At 39.5% G+C, this 22,548-nt stretch overlaps 1 protein-coding gene across 1 annotated transcript in view; it reads left to right on the top strand.

Annotated features, from left to right (window-relative positions):
* The window catches only part of NELL2 (neural EGFL like 2), a 150,704-nt gene that overhangs the window by 45,972 nt on the left and 82,184 nt on the right, over nt 1-22,548 (top strand). The window contains exons 10-12 of the mRNA XM_026072422.1: nt 14,933-15,024; nt 17,998-18,100; nt 21,146-21,274. Of these exons, the coding sequence (XP_025928207.1) occupies nt 14,933-15,024; nt 17,998-18,100; nt 21,146-21,274 (324 nt within the window). The remainder of the gene's footprint in view (nt 1-14,932; nt 15,025-17,997; nt 18,101-21,145; nt 21,275-22,548) is intronic.

The raw sequence follows: 22,548 nt of genomic DNA, 5'->3' as shown, positions 1-22,548 counted from the left end.
GGGTTTTTGAGCAAAATGGTTAAAAACATACATGTGGACATGGTACCTCTTAACATGGATGGATTTCTGATTTGGTGATCTGTCTTGCTAGCTTGCAGGAAAACTTAATTTTATACTTAGAAATTAAGAGGATTTCTACTTTCCTCTTCATAATGCTTCAGTTTTTCCCCAAAGCTACAGACACTTCTACAAACTCCCAGCTCTTTTAGCCTACTGACACAGAGGAGCTATAAAAGCCTGTCTGCTTCTCACTTGCACAGCAGCTGCCCATCAGCAGTAGTACAAAATATTTATCTAGAAATGTAAGGAATATAGATGAAGCTTTCTAGCAAATCCATTAATGTTTGTCCAGGTGGACTTAAGCATTACAGACTTAAGCTTGTGCTGCTCACTGAATTTCATCTTCTCCCCAAACTTCTACCTTTCCTTTGGGCTGAAGAGGTGGTACCATCTTGCCTTAGATGTATTGTATCTATGGCATAGCATGCCAGCCTCAGCCCCTTTCATCAGTGTGCTGAAGGAACTTCTGTTGCATTTAATGTGGCACAAGAGCAGAGGCTGCAGTTCAGAGAGATCTGTTTGAATGATAGGATTAGTCTATACTTGAGTGTTGAATTACATCTGTGCTTGCTGAACAGGCTGTCTTAACTACTACCTAAGTTGGAGTCCAGCAGCCTGGAAACTAAAGACCAGCTCCAGCAGGCATGGTAGGCATGGACATGGCCTGCACGTCCATGCTGTAGGGGAGCCAGAAGACTCCCCTGCTAATTCAGGATGAAAGAACTGTGATTTGTAGTGGAGAAAGAAAAGAGGGTTTTTGTAGTTTGTGAAAAACTGCATACGCAGAGCAGAAAATTGAGTGTAGTTGGTGTTGAACTGGAAGTTATGATCAAGGGAGGCAGGATAGGGAGAATGTGTGGATTCAGAGACAGGAGCAAATGGTGGAAGTATGTTGAAACAGCTCATACAAAGAGGAGTATGAAGCTCTTACAACAAGAACATTGACACTAAAACCAGTAATAACTAGCTAACGATCTGTTGGAGCTAGGGTACCATTAGCAGTATTTATATATGACAGTAGAGCTTGCCTCTCTTTGAAAGTGGAGGAAGCAACAGAAGTCATGTGAAGAGAACTCATTAAAAATGATGATGGGGTGGGGCATGGTTCAAGTTACCCCTACTTGTGCATTTTTGCTCCCCACAGTTTAATATAGAATTAATATGGGACCTGAAATATATAAATTAAATCAGTGCATGCAGGATTTGAAGATGAAAGCAATTGCAGAGTGCTGATAACCAGACCTTCACAGAGACCGCCTGCAGTAAAAAAGCCTGTACTGATTGGACTAGTCTGCACTTTTGGATACCATTGATCAAAGTGGTGATGTTTTTCGTATGGTATCCAAGGAGAATCAGTAGTTTTAGTTGGTTGTTGTGCTTCCTGAGGTAGATCCCAGAGTAAATCATAGCCTGTGTTCGCCTGTGTGGAATTATGCCAGATTGCAATATCCTTCAAAGAGGATGTGAACTACTAAGGGATACTGTGAAATACTTTACTACTAACTTATGACTGCATTTACATAGTTTTACTGTTTTCTGTTCCAACTATAAATTCGTACATCTGAAGTCCTAGCTCCTGACTCAACACATTAGTCTTCTAATAACATGCACTGTAGGTTATTGTAGCATAATCTTGTGGAGAAGAAGTGTCAAACATCACTAACCCTGCAGATACTCAGGATTAGGTTAAAGGAAGGCCCAAGTCTATTGAAATCAGGGCTTCACTATACTAGATTCTAGACTAAGTTGTTGAACTATTGAATAGATCAAAACTAGGAAGAAGCTGCATGGAGCCTAATCTTTTTCTTTAGCAGTGAAGTAATGCTCATTCATTTGTCAAAGCTTTTTTTTAAGGACATTTTAGAATATAGAGGACAAGAAGCATTCTGTCCAGTGCAAAGAACTGGTTGCTTTTGATCATAAATATTAATGTGGCTTGCTTAAGATATTGGTGCAAACGGAGCATAAATTCTTTTATTTTGAGGGGAAGTTTTGAAAAATCAGATAAATTAGCCTACTTTAAGAATACTACTAAAACAGGTCAGGAATGTAGCTGGCATTGAGTTATTCCCTAGGACTGTGACATTTTTTTATATCCTCCTGCATTCAGCATGCAGAATTTCTGAATGCTAGTTAGCATTTTAGCAGAACAGTGTCCCTTCAGACTCTGCTTTCTAGATTTTCTGTGCTGAAATGATTCACATCAACTTTATTCCTCAGGCCTTTGAATCACATACAATAATAGTATTACATTATAATAACAGATGAAGAGCATTATATACAAGCTTGTAATACAGAGATGAATAACACTGCATTTTACTGCCTGTTTACACGGGTTTATTACTTCAGCAACTACATGTCTCCAAATGAAAGGCAGTGTTTTTATTAATTTAGGAATAGCACACATTTTTCTAAAGACATGTTTGTGGAAAAAAATAATCTTTGAACTCATGCAGTTCAACTCCACAAAATCAGTGGAGTAATTTTAGATTTACAAAAGCATAGCAGAAAAGCATAACTGATGCATATATCATCTCTGCAACTCTGGCACAGCCCATACAATCTTAGGAAGCTTAACGCTGAGATATTCCAAGAATGTCCTGGGTGCCTTGCCTGTGCTGAACTCAAAGCCAGCTGAAGGCAGTTGAAAGCCTCCACTTGGTTTCTGTAGACAGGGCCAGTCTCCAAAGGAAAATGAAGTTGTGAGAAGACCCTTGACCCAAACTGCTCAGTCTCTGCTGTGTTTTCCCTACTAAAGCTGCAGAAATTGTCAAACTATTCTTATACCAAAGCAATATCTTTAGTTTACAACTGTTATATTTCCAATGCTGGCATTGATACGGGTCTTTGGTGCAGAACGTGTAGCCTCTAATAACCTTTGTTTTTTGTAAACTGGGCAATATGCCTATGTTGGAGGGAAAACACTGAGTGTCTTCACCTGTGTGTACTTGCAGTTCCCTCCTGAGCCAGAAACCTGCTCCTTGTATGTCTGTTGTATTGTATAAGTTAAAGTACACCTTATAGTAAGTGGAGTTCTCCAGAATATCTTGCTTCTATGTTTTTCCTCCTTCATTTCCTTTGAGTTTCATTGTTCTGAGTAAGCACAGGAGAACTGAGGGAGTCAGTGCACTGTGCCTGAACTGAACTTTTCATGCATCAAAGTGTGTGGCTGCCTCCTAGGCTACTTGCTTTTCAGCTCTTCTGGGCTTTGTGCGTCATGGAACTCAACTGGAAGACTGGAGATCTGCAGGCAATGTGTCAGTATATTAGGAGAATTCCAGTTAATGGTAAATAACCCAGTCTTAGTGTTATTGTGTGCCTGAGGAATGAATTATAAAATAAAATGTTTAAAAATACACTTATTCATTAAAATACATTAGAGTGTGTATAGCTTTCTGCACTAAAGAAGAAATGGAAACATAATATTGGTAACTTTATATTTTATCAGTAGAGAATTAAAAATATTTTGCACTGAAATCTTGCTGTAGGGCCTACTTCTCTTCCTTCCCCGCACCCCATCCTATTTTGTCTAGGCAGTCTGAGAAAAGAACCTATTCTTTTCCTTTTCATCACATTCTTACCAGGGAGCTCACAAAATATTAAATCCTTGTAGCAGCATATTTTATTTCCAGTGCAAATGAAACCTTAACATATGTTAGATGTGAATATTTTGGCTTTCAGACAACTGGGAATGGACAGATTGGCAGCATTCCAGTTTTAGTGTGTCACTACCCCAACTTCAGTGATGCTAATTTCATCAGAATTTACCTAGTGAGATGTTTAAGAAATAATAAGAAAATTCTGATTCAATTTCTAATTGCAAAAATCACATAGGATATTGGGGTGTTCATGTGCCTGTGTTGATTTCAAGATGTTTTTTCTCAGCAGTAATGAACTAATGTCACCCTGCACCTGTCACTGGAATTTTTTTGTCCCCTAACAAGGAGCACATTGCCAAATCAGCAGCTTGTAATGGATGTTTGAGTTTCTGCCTGGACGTCTTTGTGGATTTTGCATATTTCTGTAGTACCAGTAACAATGATCCTTAATGGGCATGTGTTCTTGAAAGCGCAGAATTTGGCTTTCAGTGAAAACACTGAAGCTGCAACACTGGGAAAAGGCCACGGCACGTCATGGAGCTGGATAGAGCAGGCTGTCAAATAACGAAGCAAAAGAGCTCATTGGGACTTCTACGGTTTTGCAAAGAAGGCTTTGAGCTGAACTGACTCCTCTCAACACCAGGTTTGCCATGTTGACAAGGGTCATCTATGTGGAAAGCTGGCTGAGAAGGGTTAGTGCTAGGAGCCACGGGAGTGTAAAAGAAACCATAGATACAGTTGTCCAACACTGCCTAGGTAATGTGGGAGGAATAAATGGGAAGGATGAGGAGACTGAAACTCTGTTTCAAACAAAATACTATAGTACAACAAAACAAAAAACCTTAAGAACACGATTTTGATTTTATTTTCCTGAGAGTGTAAGGAAAGGCTGGTAAAATACACGTGAAATTAATTCAGTGAGATTAACATAAAATGATGTATAATGTTTTCCTTTATTTATCTTTACAGAAATAATGATTTAAACCAGTGTTTTTCAGTCATTTTGATTGCAGAAGTTTGAAAATGTTCCAGTGGATTTAACCACCTACTGCTTGGTTTACTTTTCTTAGTCACAGCTTGCAGATACCTAATAGTATACAGACCCTCAAGGCTGTTATTGATCACTATTTCTACATCCGTCGGCTCATAAAATGCATTCTGTCTCAAACCCTGGCAACTTTTGCACGTGTGAGACATATCTTCAAAATTGAAATCTAGGCAGATATGGTGTAACAGTCTATTCTTACACTTTCCTCGTCTGTTCCCTTAAAAATAGTCTTTGCAGTCCTCTTCAGCAGACTTAGAATTCAGGGGAATTAGAAGAACTGCTGTTTTATTTTCTTTCTTTGCTGTAGCCAGGCACAGGACTGTAATTGTAATGATTCTCATATTTTAAATTGCTGTTCTGCATCTCTGCTGACTCAGAGTGTTTTTTACTGTTTTTTTTTTTTTTTTTTTTTTCCTTTTTGGTACCAATTGCCATTAAGAAGAAAGCTCTGCCTACTAATTTAGGAAGGTAGTTGACCAACCTAAGGCTTTCTATATGGAGTAGCTGACTTATTTTGTCCTTCTACTTGTTGAAATTGTATAAATAACTTCTGCTTGTAAATGAAAATTCTGGTACTCTCCTGGTTGCTCTAAGTAAAAGATTATGTAAACCTCTTTCAAACACAATTTTGACTGGTTTTCCAGGTTTCATTTTATTCTTATTTAACTGGTAACATTTAATTCAAAATTCCCTAAAATTATTTGACTTTTTTCTTAACAGATGAGTAAAACTTGAAGATATTAGCTTTGCTGTCTTGCATTGTCATAAGCTATTATGGTGAACAGCATTTTTTACCTTGCTAATTTCTGATATATTTCTGATATATATTCTGATATTCTAACTCCCGTTAGAATGGCATTACACTGACATCACCATTTGTAATAAATTGTGGCAGAAAACACCTGGTTTCAATTATCAGATTTTTTTCCTGCTCTGAAAACAAAGCAAGAAAATATTCTTAACTCATCTGGAAAATAGGCAGAAACTTGTTATTTCTAGTGAGCAATTACTTCAAATGCTTTGGAGGTAGGGAAAGATAAACTGGCATGATTCTCCCTATATCATTTTGGGAGATGATACTACTTTGGGAAGAGCTATAAATTCTGGTATTATTTCCCTAAGCTGTCTCTTTGGTGACTGTGAATATAACTGAAAGTGCACCATCCTTTCTAGGCCAGTTTTACAGGGTTGTGAAGTGGGAGTTCCTGTTTTCTACATGCTTTCATTGTAGATGCATTGTAGCTGCTTTCATAGCCATAAGTTTAGCAGATCCCTGAGGCACCTAAATGAGAAATAAAATTTGAGTATAACATAGAGGACAAGAACAATCCTGCAAATGGATGCTGTGAAATTCAAAGAAACTTTTTAGTAGGAGCAGAATGACTTCAGAATGCTTAAAAGCTTTGTCCATGATCTTTTGTGGCTCTATACATACACAGGTGTTAGTATGGCAGAAATGCATAACCAAAAACTTTTTTGTTACTGAGTTTTGCATTACATTATTGCAGAGTTGCTGTAAAGAAATGTGTGAGTAAATACATGCACTTTAAATATAGAAATTTAAAATAAATACAGGAATAAAGGAATCACAACCTCATTTTTGGTCAGTCATACATAAATGAAAACATCTTGCCAGTTCACACATTCCACACATTTGCACCCAGTGTCTTTGTCCTGTTTCCAGTGTGACAGCTCGAGCTCTGTGAAAGCTTGAATCTTAATGTGAGCAAACAAATTCAAGATTCTCACCTTGGCTTCTCTTGTACTTAATCTAGTCTGTATGTACCTTGCAACTTTTTTATTGTCTGGGAAACTGTTTAAAGCCGGTCCTAATCATTCTTTTTTTGCTGATAATTGATCATAGACAGAAAAAGCCCTGTCCTTTATTCTTTCCAATATAGCTTCATGTTTTGAAGACCAACTTGACAGAGCTCAAGATCTGTTAAATAAAATCCCAAGGAGGTAGTTGAAATAAAATATTTTGTAGAACAGAAGAGTCCCTCCCCTTTGCCAATCCTCCCCTCCCTGCCCCAAAGCTTGAAGGTCATGTCACAAAACAGACAAGATTCTGGCTTTTAGAAGGTATTTCTTACCAGACCATCAACTTGCAGACTTGCAAGTAGATAGTAACAACAAGTAAAAATATTAAATGAATTTGTTCACTGCATCTATCAATTACTTGTATGATGGTAGCATTAAAACCCCCAGCTGTGAACAGAGCGCCATTGCTGTAGTTACTGCACACAACACAACACACAGTCCCCTCCTTTGCAGAGTTCAAGCTTAAATGCAAGATGAGATAGGTCTTATCTCATATCTGGGGTGCGGTGGCACAGATGGGGGGTGGAAGTAAGGGAGGACTGAAAGGAGTCGTTGTCCTGTCAGACTTCTCTCTTAGGTCCGTGCCTCTCTTAGGCACTTCTGGCTGGCTAGTCGTAGGCTCTGAGGTGGAGCTGTTGGTGTTATGGGCTGTGTCTGGTTTTCATATTCAGGATTGTGTCCTCCAGGAAATGCACATGTTGAGTTACTGATATTGTTCTGGATTTGAGGGCAATATTTCAATACTTCCCTTTTTTTTTTCTTTTTTTTTCCCAATAACTTTTTTCTCAAGACACTCCCCCCACTGGCTTTTTTTTTTTTTTTTTTAAATCTCTTACAACAATAGAACTTGGCCAGAAGGGGAAAGAGAAGCCAATTTGACTTTCTTGTTTAATTCAGTATTGTAATAAAGCTATCATATATGTTGAAAGCACATTGTCAACATTATTCTTACCTGGTCTTCACTTTTCTTGTAAAATACTGAAGTATTGCTCATGTATTGAGGCAATGGGAGGCAAATTCATTTTCTCAGTCCCTATAATGCTCCCTATTACAAAGCTAGATAGTTCCAAAGGAGATAGGACTTATTCTTGCCAGGGCGATATCCCAAATTTCTTATCCATCAGGTTTGTTCATCATAATTTCACTGTTCCTTTTTAATTTTATTAAATTTCCCCACTAGACCTCTTCAGCTAATGAAAATGAGGTGTTTGGTAGTAATATATCAAAAACAGATTCAAGAACTTACTAGTCTTGTCTTTCTAGTTAAGAGCTTGAAAAATACTGAGAACAGGTTTCATAAAATTCATTAAGCATCTTGTTTTAACGTTATTTAACCCATTTTAGTCACTACTGAGATTCTTGATGAAGAAACAAATTACATTTAAAGATGAACTTATTCCTCTTCTACACCATTGGAATTGCAGAATTGTACTTTGTCTTCTGCGGATAAGATGCTAATAGACTATAATTAAGAATGAAATAATTTCTTAAACTGCGCTTTCTGACTCTTGGCTTCCATAGAAACACAATGGTACACAAAGAAAGAGGGCAAAAAAATTGAGTTGACTGACACAGCTGTAAGACAAAAGTATTGCAGCTCTCCTAGAGACAGATATATGCTACAACCTCATATAGACAGGCTAACACACTGTACAGCACTGGCTGTACAAGCATGCAAGGCCTCAGTCTAATATCTGGAAAGGTCCTACTGAAAACAGTAGGAGTGTTGAAATAGATATTTTCTGCAGAAGCAGTGACTCTAAGGCTTTCCCTCAGTGGTGTATTTCACAGACAGAAAAAGGAATATTCATATTAATAGTTTTTATGAACTCCAATTTACCATTTTTCTATAAATGGGTCAGAGCTTTTCTATAAGTGGGTCAGAGTGCATCAGCTTGATGCACTCTGGAGAATTTAGCTATGACAAAGCAGAGTGTGAGCATCTGGTCCAGCTACATTTACATTTTTAAATATTTCAAATCCTGAACTGACTCAAGACATGAAGTACCATATTGTTTAGGAATGGACAATAGATAATAGCAGCTTGTAACTTTTGGCAGCCTTGAGAAAAAGGGGCATGATGTTAGGCATGCATGGGTTTTTTATAAAATCTTTTTTTTTTTTTTTAATTTCTAACTCTACTGGTAGCACTTGCTTTTTTTTTTAAATTAGTTTTTGATTAAATACTACTTGATAATGAATGGTGAGAGTGAGTATATATCCAATTTGGAAAGCCAATTTGCATAACTGACTTTAATCAAGATTTCCAAAAATGTGTTTACCTTGCTGTCTGTTTTAAAAACCTTTTGCTGAACTACTGCTGCGGACTTAGCTCAGGTACATTCAGTGGATTTCTCGGGGGGTGTCTGATTATGCCCAACTAACCGTGTCACTTCAGTTCAAGTGAGGAAGATGATGAGTCTCAGAAGGGGGAAGGGAAGGTGGGCAGGTTCATCATACAGAAATGAAAATGGGGAGAGGAAGAGATGGGAGTGTAAAATTCTGCTCAATTCCTCTGTAGACCTAGATGCAGAAGTACAGGTGCTTTGAAAGAGCTGTGCTCTAACAGCAGCTATAGATGTGATGCTCCATCTGCACACTAATCCACTTCTCCTGGGACTTGGGCAACACTGGGCTGGCCGGTGCCATTATGCAAATAAGGCATATGTGATTATTAGTGTAATATCCCAATTAACAAGGGGCTGCCATTTAGAGGGGAAGGGAAAACACTTAGATTTGGGAGGAAAATAAAAACACTAAAAAGGGCAAAGATGGAACTATATAGAACTGTATGATACCAGGTGACAGGAGGCTCTGCCTTTGTGCGCGAGGCATGTTTGTCAAAGGCACAGTGCAGGATTCCTCTGTAAAGTGTGGTGGAAATTGTGCAGGGCAAAGGAGAGTCTGGCTGAGCATGGGAGCGATGGTAGGGTCCCTGATAGTCATTCAGATATGGGTGTAGTCTGTGGGCGCTTAAATAACACTGAAGCAGACTCTTGGTCAAAACCAAAATGTTGGCAGTGGCTGTAAATTTTTGGAGCAGAAACAAGTCTCTTTGGAGCCTGTATGGTTTGGGTGCATGGAACTTTCACTTTAAAGTTCTTTTTACCCAAATTCATTAGATTACTCTTTTGGATAAACCGAGTAGCTACACTATTTGTGTAATTCTCTTTTTTCTTTTTTTTTTTATGCTGTCAAACGAAACAGAACATAGAAAATCTCTGAAGGTGCTGTCCTTCAGGGAGACTCACCCTGTGTTTGCTCACATGGTGGCTTGTTTCCTCAAAGGCTACAGAAAACAGCCATCTCACTGGTAATGCACAGCAGGTTTTTATGTCTTAGAAAAATTATGCATAATTGTCGCACTCTATTTTTTGATGGTTAATCTGGACAAAAATATGGGTAGTATCCAAATAAAATGCTTTATTTTTTTCCCCCCGTTTGACTGAAGACTCTGTGGAACAGGATAAGAATTACCCTATATCAGCGCTGTATCAGGAATAGCCTCATCATGCTGATGGGTGGTCTTAACTTATGACGTGATAATGGAGAATGCAACCTGCTTTTTATATGGTAGATTACTGTTGATGGGTGATGACTATATCTCTCTCATAGACTAAGTCTCATAGAGTTAAGTCTCTTAAGTCTTTTAAGTCTCATAGACTTAAAATAGTGATTAAAAAGTATGCAGGCTTTTAGCAGATCTTCATTACTTTCTGAAGTCCTTAACACTCAGTCTTAATTATGTCATCAGGTTTTATCTTGCTGCCTTATGGATCCCTGTCACTTGAGACTTTCTGATGGGACTGTGAGATGTTTTAAGGAGGTGTCTGTTTATTGTTTCACATTACACCATTTTCCTGTAGACAAAGTTCTTCAGAAAAGTCCCTTTAACAGTTAGCTTCTAGCAATATCAGCTCAGAGAAGGTGGAACTGAAGTAGAAACTTTGCTGCCATTGGTTGCTGCTAGTGTTTGGCACAATACCTATCTGCACTTCTAGTAAGAAAAAATTCTATCACTACTTTTGAGAACAGCTGACATAAGGGGTCCATCAAAAAATGTCTAATCCTGCTTTTATCAGCAGGCATGTAATGACATGTCCATTACAGTTAAGTTGGCCTTGCAGACTGTTGTGCTATTTATAGACCTTTAATTGAACTGTTAATACAAGAGTCATATAAAAGAATATCAACCTTAATTGTTTTTTTTCTCTTGGCACCGTCTTGCACTTTTGTCTTGGCATTTGATTTTATTGTTTGATATTTTGCTTTGAAAGTTGTTTGAGTACTGAATGGCCAACATAGTTAATTTGACAAATGGGTGGCAATTTTGATTGCATTAGTCATGCCTAAGTTTTCAAAATTCTATGTTTAGAGTCCAAAATATCCCAGTTCTGTTTAGCAAGCAGAATATGGTCTGTTACTCTAAAGCCAAAGTTGTGCATGTCTGTCAGTATCAATATTTTGGCTGATGTATTTAACCAGGTTAAGTTGCTATGTGATCTTAACATATTATGATGTTTTTAAGAGAACTTGACACCAAATACATTGTCCAGATTCCCTGTGCAGATTCACTCTCTAAAGTAGTGTAAATGAAGTATTGTTGCTTTTTCCGTGGATGTGGGAAGAATATCTAATTGTCCTAATTAGTGTTTGCCAGCATGTTCATAGCATTGTGTGTGCTGAACAGAGCAAAAAGGAAAACAAAACCAAAGTCAGTAAATATGTGGACACTGCAGTCAGCCTCTCTGAATATGAGGCTGTAATGTGTGATTATAATATACTTTCCTAAGTATTTTGATCCTACAACCTCACAGAATCACAGAGTGGTTGAGGTTGGAAGGGACCTCTGGAGATCATCTAGTCCAACCCCCCTGCTCAAGCAGGGTCAACCAGAGCACGTTGTGTCCAGGATTGTGTCCAGATGGCTTTTGAATATCTCCAAGGATGGAGACTCCACAGCCTCTCTAAGCAACCTGTTCCAGTACTCAGTCATCCTCACAGTAGAAGAGTTTTTTCTTAGATTCAGATGAAAGTGCCTCTGTTTCAGTTTGGGTCTGCTGTCCCTGGGCACCACTTAAAGGAGTCTGGCTCTGTCTTCTTTGCACCCTCTCTTTGGATACTTATACACATTGATAAGTTAACCCCTTGGTCTTCTCCAGGCTGAAGAGTCCCAGCTCTCTCAGCATTTCCTCATATGAGAGATGCTCCCATAATCATCTATGGCCCTTTGCTGGACTCACTCCAGTAGCTCCATATCCCTCTTGTACTGGAGAGCCTAGAACTGGACATAGTACTCCAGGTGTGGCCTCATCAGGGCTGAGTAGAGGGGGAAGGATCACCTCCCTTGACCTGCTGGCAATGCTCTTCCTAATACAGCCCAGGAGGCTGTTGGCCGCCTTTGCCACCAGAGCACATTGCTGGCTCTTCGTCACCCTGTTGTCCCTGAGGACCCCCAGGGCCTTTTCTGCAAAGCTGCTCTCCAGGTCTGTGGCCTCCAGCCTGTACTGGTGCATGGGGTTTTTCCTCACCAGGTGCAGGACCCTGCACTTGCCTTTGTTGAACTTCAGGAGGTTCCTCTCTGCCCGTTTCTCCAGCCTGTCCAGGTCCCTCTGAATGGCAGCACAGCCCTCTGGTGTATCAGCCACTCCTCCCAGTTTTGCATCATCTGCAAATTTGCCAAGGGTGCACTCTGTCCCTTCATCTAGGTCATTAATGAGGATGTTGAATAGGTTTGGACCCAGTATTGACCCCAGGGGACACTGCTAGCTACACGCCTGCAACTAGACTTTGCGCCACTGATCACAACCCTCTGAACTCTGCCATTCAGCCAGTTCTCAGTCCACTCATCTAGCCAGCACTTTGCATCAGCTTGCCTATGATGATGTTATGGGAGACAGTGTCGAAAGCCTTACTGAAGTGAAGGTAGACAACATCCACTGCTCTCCCCTCATCTACCCAGCCAGTCATCCCATCATAGAAGGCTATCAGATTGGTTCAGCATGATTTCCCCTTGGTGAAGCCATGCTGACTACTCCTGATCACCTTCTTATCCTTCACATGCTTGGAGATGGTGTCCAGGATGAGCTGTTCCATCACCTTTCCAGGGATGCAGGTGAGGCTGACTGGCCTGTAGTTCCCTGGGTCCTCCTTCTTGCCCTGTTTGCAGACTGGAGTGACATTGGCTTTCTTCCAGTTCTCAAGCACCTCTCTTGATCTCAAAGACCTTTCAAAGATGATGGAGAGTGGCCTAGCAATAACATCAGCCGGTTCCCTCAGCACTCATGGGTGCATCCCCCCAGGGCCCGTGGACTTGTGGGTGTCAGGTTTGCCCAAATGATCCCTAACGTGATCCTCCTCCACCAAGGGAAAGTCTTCCTTTCTCCAGACTTTCTCCGTGGTCTCCAGGGCCTGGGATTCCTGAGGGCCAGTCTTAGCAGTAAAGACTGAAGCAAAGAAGGCATCCAGTAACTCTGCTTTCTCTGTATCCTTTGTCACCGGGGCCCTTGTCCCAATGAGTAGCGGGCCCACGTTTTCCCTGGTCTTCCTTTTGTTGCAGATGTATTTAAAGAAGCCCTTCTTGCTGTGCTTGACTTCCCTTGCCAGATTAAACTCCAAATGGGCCTTGGCCTTCCTAGTTCCATCCCTTCGTACTTGGACGATTGCCTTGTCCTTTCTGGCTTCAAGATCTGCTATTCCCTGGTAAAGGTTTATATAGACTTTTTCACAGACTTCCTTCTGCAGTAGTTTGAGGGGTGTCCTTCCTTTTTCTGGGAGAGGAAAGAGGCATTAGACTGAGCTCTTTCTACTCTTTGTGACCTGTCTGTGGATGTTATACAGACTTTCTCCTTCACGTAGCCCTAGGACTCTCTTCTGGACTCTCTTCTGTGGCTCTTGAATTTCCATACTACTTTTATTAAGTCTGCCTGCAAACTCTGCCATTCATGAGATTTGGGGTGTTCTGGCTCAGTGTGATTTTACTCCTTGAAAGTGTCTTGCAGGCTTATATTATACAAGATACTTTTTTGTCACTATGCCCTTCATTTCTTTTCAACATCTATTCCAAGAGTTGGCTTTTCACAAGTTGGCAATGTATTAGAAAGTTGGAAAAATCAAAGAGCTGCAGGTGAAAAGAAATAAAGGAGAACTGAAGGTAACAGCAGTAATGGTAATTAATACAGGTCATGCAATAAAAACTTTTAGATATTTTTAAAATGTCTACAAATTTTAGTCTGTTTAAACAGAATAGATAAATTTGTGAATGAATTGTAGTGCAATTGATCTACATCTGCAAATCAGAAATTAACAAAATAGGCCTATAACACGTAATCTAGAACTTTAAGATGGTAACCTACTCCTGTTATTTCATGATTATCCTTCCTTCATGAACCTTGACTGTGTCCTGAGCAACAGAGAGAGATGTCAGATTTTCCACACCTAGCACTTATACTACTTATCTTGTATACTTTGCATAATGTAATTGCAGTAATAGACCCTTTTAGAAAAAAGGAAGACAGTTTGCTGTGAAGGTACTTTGTGTAACCCTTAAATCCCAAATGGGAACTTTAGTGAGCAATCCAGTATGAGCTTTTCAGCACACTGCTGTAAAACTTGGTACTGCCAGGATATAGGACTGGCACGTGGTGAGGTGGTGGTGTAACATCAGGCCTCGGTAAGCTATTCTATCATTTGAACACTGGATGTCTGATCCTACTTTTGTTGGAAAACAAACAAACAAACAAACAAAAAACCCATGATTGCTGAAGATCAGTTTCTGCACAATAAAATTCGAACGCTCTAATATACTTTAATAATAATGGTAAATAACTTGGAATTAAGATGTATGTATAGAGCTCTTGAATACCTGTGTGGGGTGGTGAAACCTCAAAACAATATCAAAACCAAATAATAAACATGCAGCTTCAGTATTTACCTTTCATCATACAACATTCCTCATCAAGAAACTGATTATCTATTAATCTGTCACTCACACTGCTCTCACATCTCCGTTTTTCTCTTCACCTCTGAGCTTTTCTTACAGGCTGCTTAGACTGGCTTCCTTCCATGAAATTTCTTCTGGTCTGAGCCGCGTTTCTGTGCTTCATCCTTACCAGGACCGGCAGTTGTATCTTCCTAGTCATGACCTGAGACACATCTGTTCTGTCCTCTCAGTAGCTATCAGTACTCCATATTGCCACGCCATTCTTCACCTTTTATTTATGTGTGTTTTTGTAGTTCTTTCATCTTTTATATCTTCTCTGAATTTTTTTCTTGTGATATCTGGACTCTTGCAGCTGGGTTTGGAATATTCTTGCGGCTGAATTGATCTTTTTATAAGTTTTATGAACAGAGTACCAACACTTTCTGACAAAATTATTGTGATATTTTTTATTTTCTCCTGAAGCGGTGTGCATATTTGAAGGCAGAACCTACTTTGAAGGACAAAGAGAAACTGTGTATTCAAACTCAGGGGACTGCGTTCTGTTTGAGTGCAAGGTAAGAACACTGTGGCTGGAAAAATTTTTTGTTGCATGTTAGAAATATCAAAGTCTCACTGAATGAAACTGTTGAAATGCAGGGAGGCGTGCCTTGGGAAGTGACAGCAGAAAAGGCACTCGAGGGTCCTGGGTTTATTTGATCTTGCTGAGTTCCACAGCAAGTTTTGAAAATAAGTTTATTTTCGTAGTTGCAAGCTTTCATTATGCAACCTGACAATTGAGCTGCATTCTCTCCTCCTTCTGTGTCATGACTGTCGTCATGACTGTCATCAGTAATGAAGAACACCCAGACTGCATTATGTTTCTATTTGCCCATGTGCAGTGTTGTTCAGAATTATGTGCTCAGTTACAAGGAATATGCAAGTGTAATGGAAGCATAATTTGGAATAATTGTTAATGGCAGTGATATACGAAAAGGAAGGAAAAAAGCTGGCATGTCAGGTGTCTGATTATGTTTCTGGTGTTGGAAATCGGGTGGAGTCACTGTTTGATTTGCAAACAGGACGCACCTGATGCCAAGGCAGCCTCACCCTGCAGTGTTAGCAGTGTTGCTTTTCAGAGCACAAGGCAGGTTAAGGACAAGGCAGTGCAGCCACAGGCCAGGAATGACACAGAGTGATGCCTTGAGCTCTATCTCCCTTCACTGGGCAGGGACCTTCGCTTACCCACAGAGCCGCGTGCCCGGTGTGGAGCACAACAACTGCACGTTTCTAGGGCAGAGAGAGACGGAGGGAAATCCCAAACATGTTTTGTAGCTGCGGTGGCCCCAGAGGAGTGTAACTGCCATATTCAACAGTGTACAAACTCCCCTGGGCCTAGGCTGTGGGAAATCCAGACTGTCAGACCCAGAGTAACTGGATTAAAATCCTTTCTGACTATGAAGGCCAGAAAGCTGTGGCAGATTTTGCCTTGACTTCAGGGCCAGGGCTCCTCTTTCAGGCCTCCTAAAATATCTTTCTCTTCTGCAGTGTAAACCGTATTGTGCCTTTCCTGTCTGGTCCTGGGGGAAGTGGGTCAGAGCTACCTACCAGACCCTTTTTCTGGAGATTTACAAACTTTATTTATACAGTTTTGAAAAAATGTATTTTACAAAGTAGAACTGGTGACTGTTGTCTTCCTGTTGCTGGTTTTGAATCTTTTTGAGCTTAATTCTCTGAGTAGGTTCTTTGAAATCCATTTGAAAAAGGAGGGAAGAAGCTGACCCAAAATAATTTTGGAAACACTGTTGATTCAGTTGTACAATTTTTGCATTTTCAGCATGACACTTGGGACATGAATTCTGCGGTTAGTGAATATGTATATATAATTAAGAATCATCAAAAGTTATGTGGTGTTGCCTTGTGTTTCTTACTGCTGGCAAGTATGATATTGTATGAGCACAAGCTGTGTTTTGTTGATTGTGCTTGTTTGCTGGTGGGCTGCCTGATTGTAGCGGTAGAAATATTATGCAGCAATTCTGGCTGATTCAAATTCTGCTTTTCAAGGATTGAAATACATATGGTTTCATATTGAGCAGCCTTATGAATGATGTTTCAGAGCAGAAAGTCTGCATACTGTGAACTGTGTGGATCAGTTAGGAAGCTGTACGTGGTCACTATGTTATTACCACCACAGTCTTCATAAAGGATGTAATTCATGACCCTGCTTGAGAGAGATTTGATGGGAATGGCACAAGTACGGATTTTAAGCTTAAAGGCTACTGGTGATGTTAACAAGGCAGCATAGCGAATTTCTTCTTTTGCTTTCAGGTATGCATAATCCTAAACATTGCTTTTCTTTTTTCTTGTTGGACTGCTGCAGTTGCATCCCTTATAGGCATGCACTTTTCTGTTTAAATATTATAAAATAAATGAAAGAAAAAATCTCTTTCAAATTAGTTTGTAAAAATAATTAAATGCAATCTTTGGTACTCTAATTGATATAATTTCTATTGAAGGATTTGTTGTCTTTGGCTGGAGAGGTTGCTGGGTTTTGTCTGTTCTGGTGTACAAACGCATCAGTGGCTGGTTTGCTTTTCTGTGTGTTCAGGTTAGGGTTGGGCTGGGTTCTGTTTCAAGTTTGTTTAAGATAAAGTCTGAGCAGTAATTTCGACATTGGCCATTGTGCTTATCATGTTTCATCTTTATATTTTATGCTTAAAAATAGTTTAAAATTAAATGTTACCCATACAATAATAATACAGGCAATGGCATATTCATGATTTTGGAAATAACAGGGTCCTGAATTCAGTGAGCTCATATTTTAACAAGATTGCTGATTTTAAGACAAATGCCACCTAGGAAGATGTTTGCCTTGACTTCTGTCTTTGTCATATCATGACTAGAGCACTGCAGGACACATCCCTTAGAGCCCTAGGGAATCTAAATGCCGCACATCTGTGGTAACCTGATTGCTAAGGCCGGCATTTCACTGTGGTCATATTGCAATGACTGCATATGACCCACATTGAGTGCCTGAAGATACTCCGATATGATCTTGGCCGAGGCCATTTTCAGAGGCCTGATACAAGCTTAGCTGAGAAACCCTCTTTTTCTTAACAGGGAATCAGTGCCTATTTGCTTTAATGTTACTACCGCAGTTGAAATCAGAGATGTTCAAGTTTGATTTTTATTTGATTTGTATGAGAACCCTTGACTCTGGGATCCTCTGCCTCAGTTTTTGAGAACCAATTGTTACCCATTCAGGCATTATTTTAGGAGAAAATTCTGAGGAGAGTTGCTTGAGAGTTAAGGTATGGGGAGAGTGAGAACTGTTTCCACATTTTTGCTTGCTTTAAAATGTTTGAGTATGGGGAAGTTCCTGATGATTTTATTGTGCTGAGTTTTCCTTTCAAACAGTTCTCAAAGGCACCTGGAGTTTGGCAGAGGCAACTTCTTGTTTGTAAATTGAAAAGCTAAAACCCAAATAAAGTAAAGCATCAATCAACTTTTTTCTCCTCCCACAATATTAATGAATTACCTCAATTTAACAGGACTACAAAATGCAGCGTATTCCGAAAGACAGTTGTCCAGCTTTGAACTGCCCGGAATCGCAACAGATCCCCTTATCTCACAGTTGCTGCAAAATTTGTAAAGGTAAGATAATAGCAGGATCCATATAAGCTCAGTGTAATTTTGTGTTCTTACAGGTCATACAGACTTTTTTCTGAACACCTGAAATAGGGTACTCCTAAATATTATAATCAGTATAGACCTTGTAAAGCTGAATACGTAAAGTCTGCATCACGACATCTGAAAATTGTTTATGAAATATCAAATAGTATAAATTCTGTGGAACATGTTTGTTGGCATTTGTGTTTCATTCTAGCCAAAAGTGGGTGGAAATCCAAAGAAGCCTGATACATAATTAGTGATTTTATACCCTCCCCTCATTCCAGTGGCCAAACAATTGAGACTGGAGAAACGTCTGTGTTCCCCAGCATCTTTGATATCTCTTTCTGAGAATGTTTTGTGCTGTGCAGTTGTTTGTAGGGTGCAGTAAATGGATATTGCTCACTTGTTTGTGGTTCTACTTTGTACCTAGAAGTGGAAGATTTGGGGAATATTTTTGTATGCTATGTACCTCTGTTACACCCAGACAGATCCTTACCAAAGAGGAGAGATGAAGGAACTGCTCTGTGTCTTGAGCCTGCTCTCCTGATCTGGACTAATACCATTACCTTCAAAGCTATGAGCAATTGCACCTTCAAGAGGCTACATCTGTTTCTCCTGTAGTTAAATCATGATAAATTGATACCTGGCATGAAATAAGACATCAGGCTGTTGAGCTGGCTTTAGATATACTTCAGTGAAGAGTGCAGCTATACTGGTTTTGGTGCTACTCAGTGGAAACACAAAGATTAATGACATCAAGCAAAGAGATAAGAGCAAAATGGAAGAAAAGAACTCAACGAAAGTTGATAGGTCTTGAAATCTATCACAGTCAAAAGGGATTTTCTTGGTGATAATTTTCTATAAACTCTTTAGTGGCTTAAAGAAAAGAGTTCTATGTTTGTTGTGCCCGGTGTAGCTTGAAAGTTTTAATGTTTGTCAGATAAGTGCATTCTGAACACTTTCAATCCTACATGAACTATGCTAGTTTTGATTCTCATGAGCTGTAGGTTTTAGTCTTTAAACAAAAAGCTGTTGTACAGTATTATTCATTAGTGCGTATTTTGTTGATTAATACAGCTGATGGGTGAGTGTAAAGAATCTTAAAACCCACACCATTCACTGGATAATATGTATATTCGTAATTCTGCAATACTGAAGTGTGATACGAGCCAGTCTGGGCCAGGAAATTCAGAACTAAGACACTTGCTTTGTCATTAACTCAGGCTTTGATGAGGAAGACAAGAAAAGGGCAAAGAGCAGACGTCGCCATGGATGTGGCCAGAGGTTGCTCTTAACACACATACTGTGCCATATCAGTGAATTCTGCTGTAGTCGATGATTTTCAAAGAGCCTCTAGCATTATTAAAAGTGTAGCACTTTTAGGTTCTTTATGTCCTGTGTCGGATAACAACATTGTGGTAGTTATGGCAAATTACAATATTCAAGTAACGTTATCAAAGCATATCCTAGGAGGATATGGGAGAAAGACCGTAGCAGAAAAAAGAGAATTGAAAAACATCTGCCTCTGTAACAGTAGGTCTGTGACGTTTGCACCATGACCTTGTTGCTGATCCTAAGCTCTGTACGTCTTGCATTTACTGGCTCTTCTGTTTCTCTTGTCCTGGTTTGCTTGATTCCTGTTCCTTCACACTGTTCATGAACTGCCTGAGTGCAAAACAACCCTCTGATTTCAATTCCAAGCAAACACTGCCATTTTCCTGATTGAAATGTGCATGTAACTGAGCTTCTGAAAAGTGAGGGATGGAAGCTCTTTCATTGCAAAATATGAAGCAGAAAACAAGCGGTGTGATGAAAAGTAAAGTAATCTTTACAGCCAACAAATATTTGTTGGTTGTTGTTTTATAAGAGACCTGTGTTACACCCTAATTCCAACTTGGATTCTGGAGTTGCTGCTGTTGCACCAAGCCCGATCCCCCGAACCTGTCCCACATTACCCAGTTCCCCTATGAGACATTTTAGACATGGGAGTAGTTACTGGAAAGGAACAATGAAAGATTGCTGCTTGACCAATTCTTATGTTTCAGTTAAAGAAGAAAACTTTAAATAAAGTCACTGAGAAAACAGTGAAGGAGACTAGCTTCACACATTTTTAGACAGGTGTGGAAGCTGTGGAAGTTTCAAGTCAGTTACTGTAACCAGCTTGAATTCATCATATTGAAGGAGGATTGGGAGGTGTTCAGCAATATAGCAGCATTAGATTTCTTGAGAAATTGGGAATTAAGGAATTAAAAAAAAATCTACTGGGTTGAAAAACTCACTTTAAATCTTCTAGCCTGGAAAAGGAGTTCAGACTCTCAAAAATTTGTAATTAAGATGCAATGGAAAACAGTCCCACTTGTGGGCGGGGGGGAGGGGGAGGAAAAAAGATGAATGCAAGAAAGAGGGGTGGATAAAAGGTGAAGTTTTAAAAATAAATTTCTCTGAAATGGAAAGGAGGAGGCAATCAGGGAAGAGTATTCAATCTGTGGATCTTGAAGGAAAAAATATGAGGAGAAGAGAAAAGCAAAATAAGCCAATGTTAACCAAATATCTTCAGTGAAATGTGGAAGGATTTTACAAATACACCTGGGAACAAAAAGAGCTAGGAAAAAGAAGGTAATGCCATTAGTAAATGTGCTACTGAGTATCTAAGCTATTGAGCTCTTTTTATAAAAAGTCCAACCATAAAAAAGAAACTGAAGAAAAATGTATAATTAAGAAATGTCCTGTAAAAGTACTCAACAATGACGAGACAGTAAGGGGATTTAAGCAAGCCACCTATCTGGCTGCCATCAGATCAATGGCATAACCTGAAATTGAATTGAAGACCTCGAGACAGTCTGTTCTTGTGGCCTTTACTACTCCTTTCATCTGCTGCATGCTTGGTACAATTTATTTTTCTATATCTCATGCACAATAGAAAGGTATTCTTTGACCTAACTGAAAAAAGATAGGACTGTCTTTGACAGCGATGTTTTATAATCCTTAGATTCTTTTTAACTCTCAATCATATTTGTTTCTGTACAGGCCATGACTTTTGTACTGAAGGACATAACTGTATGGAGCATTCTGTCTGCCGAAACCTAGATGACAGAGCTGTCTGTAGCTGCCGAGATGGTTTCAGAGCCCTTCGAGAGGACAATGCTTACTGTGAAGGTAATACCTTGTAAAGGTGGTTAGCTCCACTGTATAAATTACTTTGGGAAGAATGTATTAATTCATGAGTTCTCAAAGTGATGGGTCCATTGAATGCAGTGAATTAAATTTGCAGCATAGTAATCAGCTAAAATAATTCTCTCTCCAATTAAGTTTTTTTTTTTTTTTAATATGATTAGTGTTGAAGTTACTGGTTAATATGTCTGAGTTCTTGGATTAGAAGTACACTTCCATATGAAAATCTTGCCTTTCTTTTCATGATATTCTGCAAACAAATGGTACAACTAGTATGCTATCGAGCTGTTCTTACAGTAAAGCTTAAGTGTTGGCAGCAGCATGGCCTTTTACCAATAAGCAGTTCAATTCAGATTTAGCCTGCTAAATTGAAAGCTAAGCATCTGTAGTAGAGTCTAAGGTACTCTATCCCATCTAGTAACTGGATTGTTCTCCAGTGATGCACAATTATATGGTATGAATCAAGGCCTTCTAAGACAGTTCATTTGGCTGAACTCTGCAAAAATTGATGCCTGCAGCTCACTTGAATGAGTAGTTGCATTAACTTCAATGGGAATGCTTACGTTTAAGTTTACATGTGAGAATTCATGATTGTTTTCAGGAATGGAGTGTACAACTAATTCAGCTTCACATACATCTCTGTTTAATGTTTATTGTAAGCTTTTTGGTGGAAGCCTGTTGTCAGGAGTAGAACTAAAAACAATGCAAGAACAAATCCCTTGCCCCTCATCATGTCCAAGCGGACATGTGACACCGGGACTTGCTGTACAGCTTATTCTGTGTTGCAGCATCAGCCACCCTTTGTCACATAGTCTTTGGAGATGATGCGGAGGCTTAGGCCTGGATCTGAATTTCTGGGAACTCATCAACCGTTTCCCTTTTGAAAGGGTCACTAAAGCAATGGAATTACAGTGAAATCAGGCTCTTTAAGAATGTTTTTTCCACAGCTCTATTGTTACTCTGCTGACTGTAAAGGAGGCAAACAAGTCATGCTCTTAGTGATCTCCACATCACTCAAACCAATTAGAGCCTGTTGCTACGTGTGGAACTCGCCAAGCATGTAATAAGCAAAACATAGGGAGCTGCTTCATCATCCTGTGGTGAAATGTTTTAGACGAGGACACAGTAGAGTATCATATGTGAGATTGATGCATCCATACTGGAAGTGGATTTGCCAGTTTGTGCAGTAGCTGAATCAATATGATGATTTTTTGGGAAAGTTTCTTAGCCTGAGTGCTTTTGTATGGGTATATGACACT

This window comes from Apteryx rowi, unplaced genomic scaffold (assembly GCF_003343035.1).
Source record: "Apteryx rowi isolate R43461 unplaced genomic scaffold, aptRow1 scaffold_341, whole genome shotgun sequence".
NCBI lineage: Eukaryota > Metazoa > Chordata > Aves > Apterygiformes > Apterygidae > Apteryx > Apteryx rowi.
The sequence above is the reverse complement of the archived record's forward strand: the minus strand, read 5'-3'. Positions and strand labels throughout refer to the sequence as shown.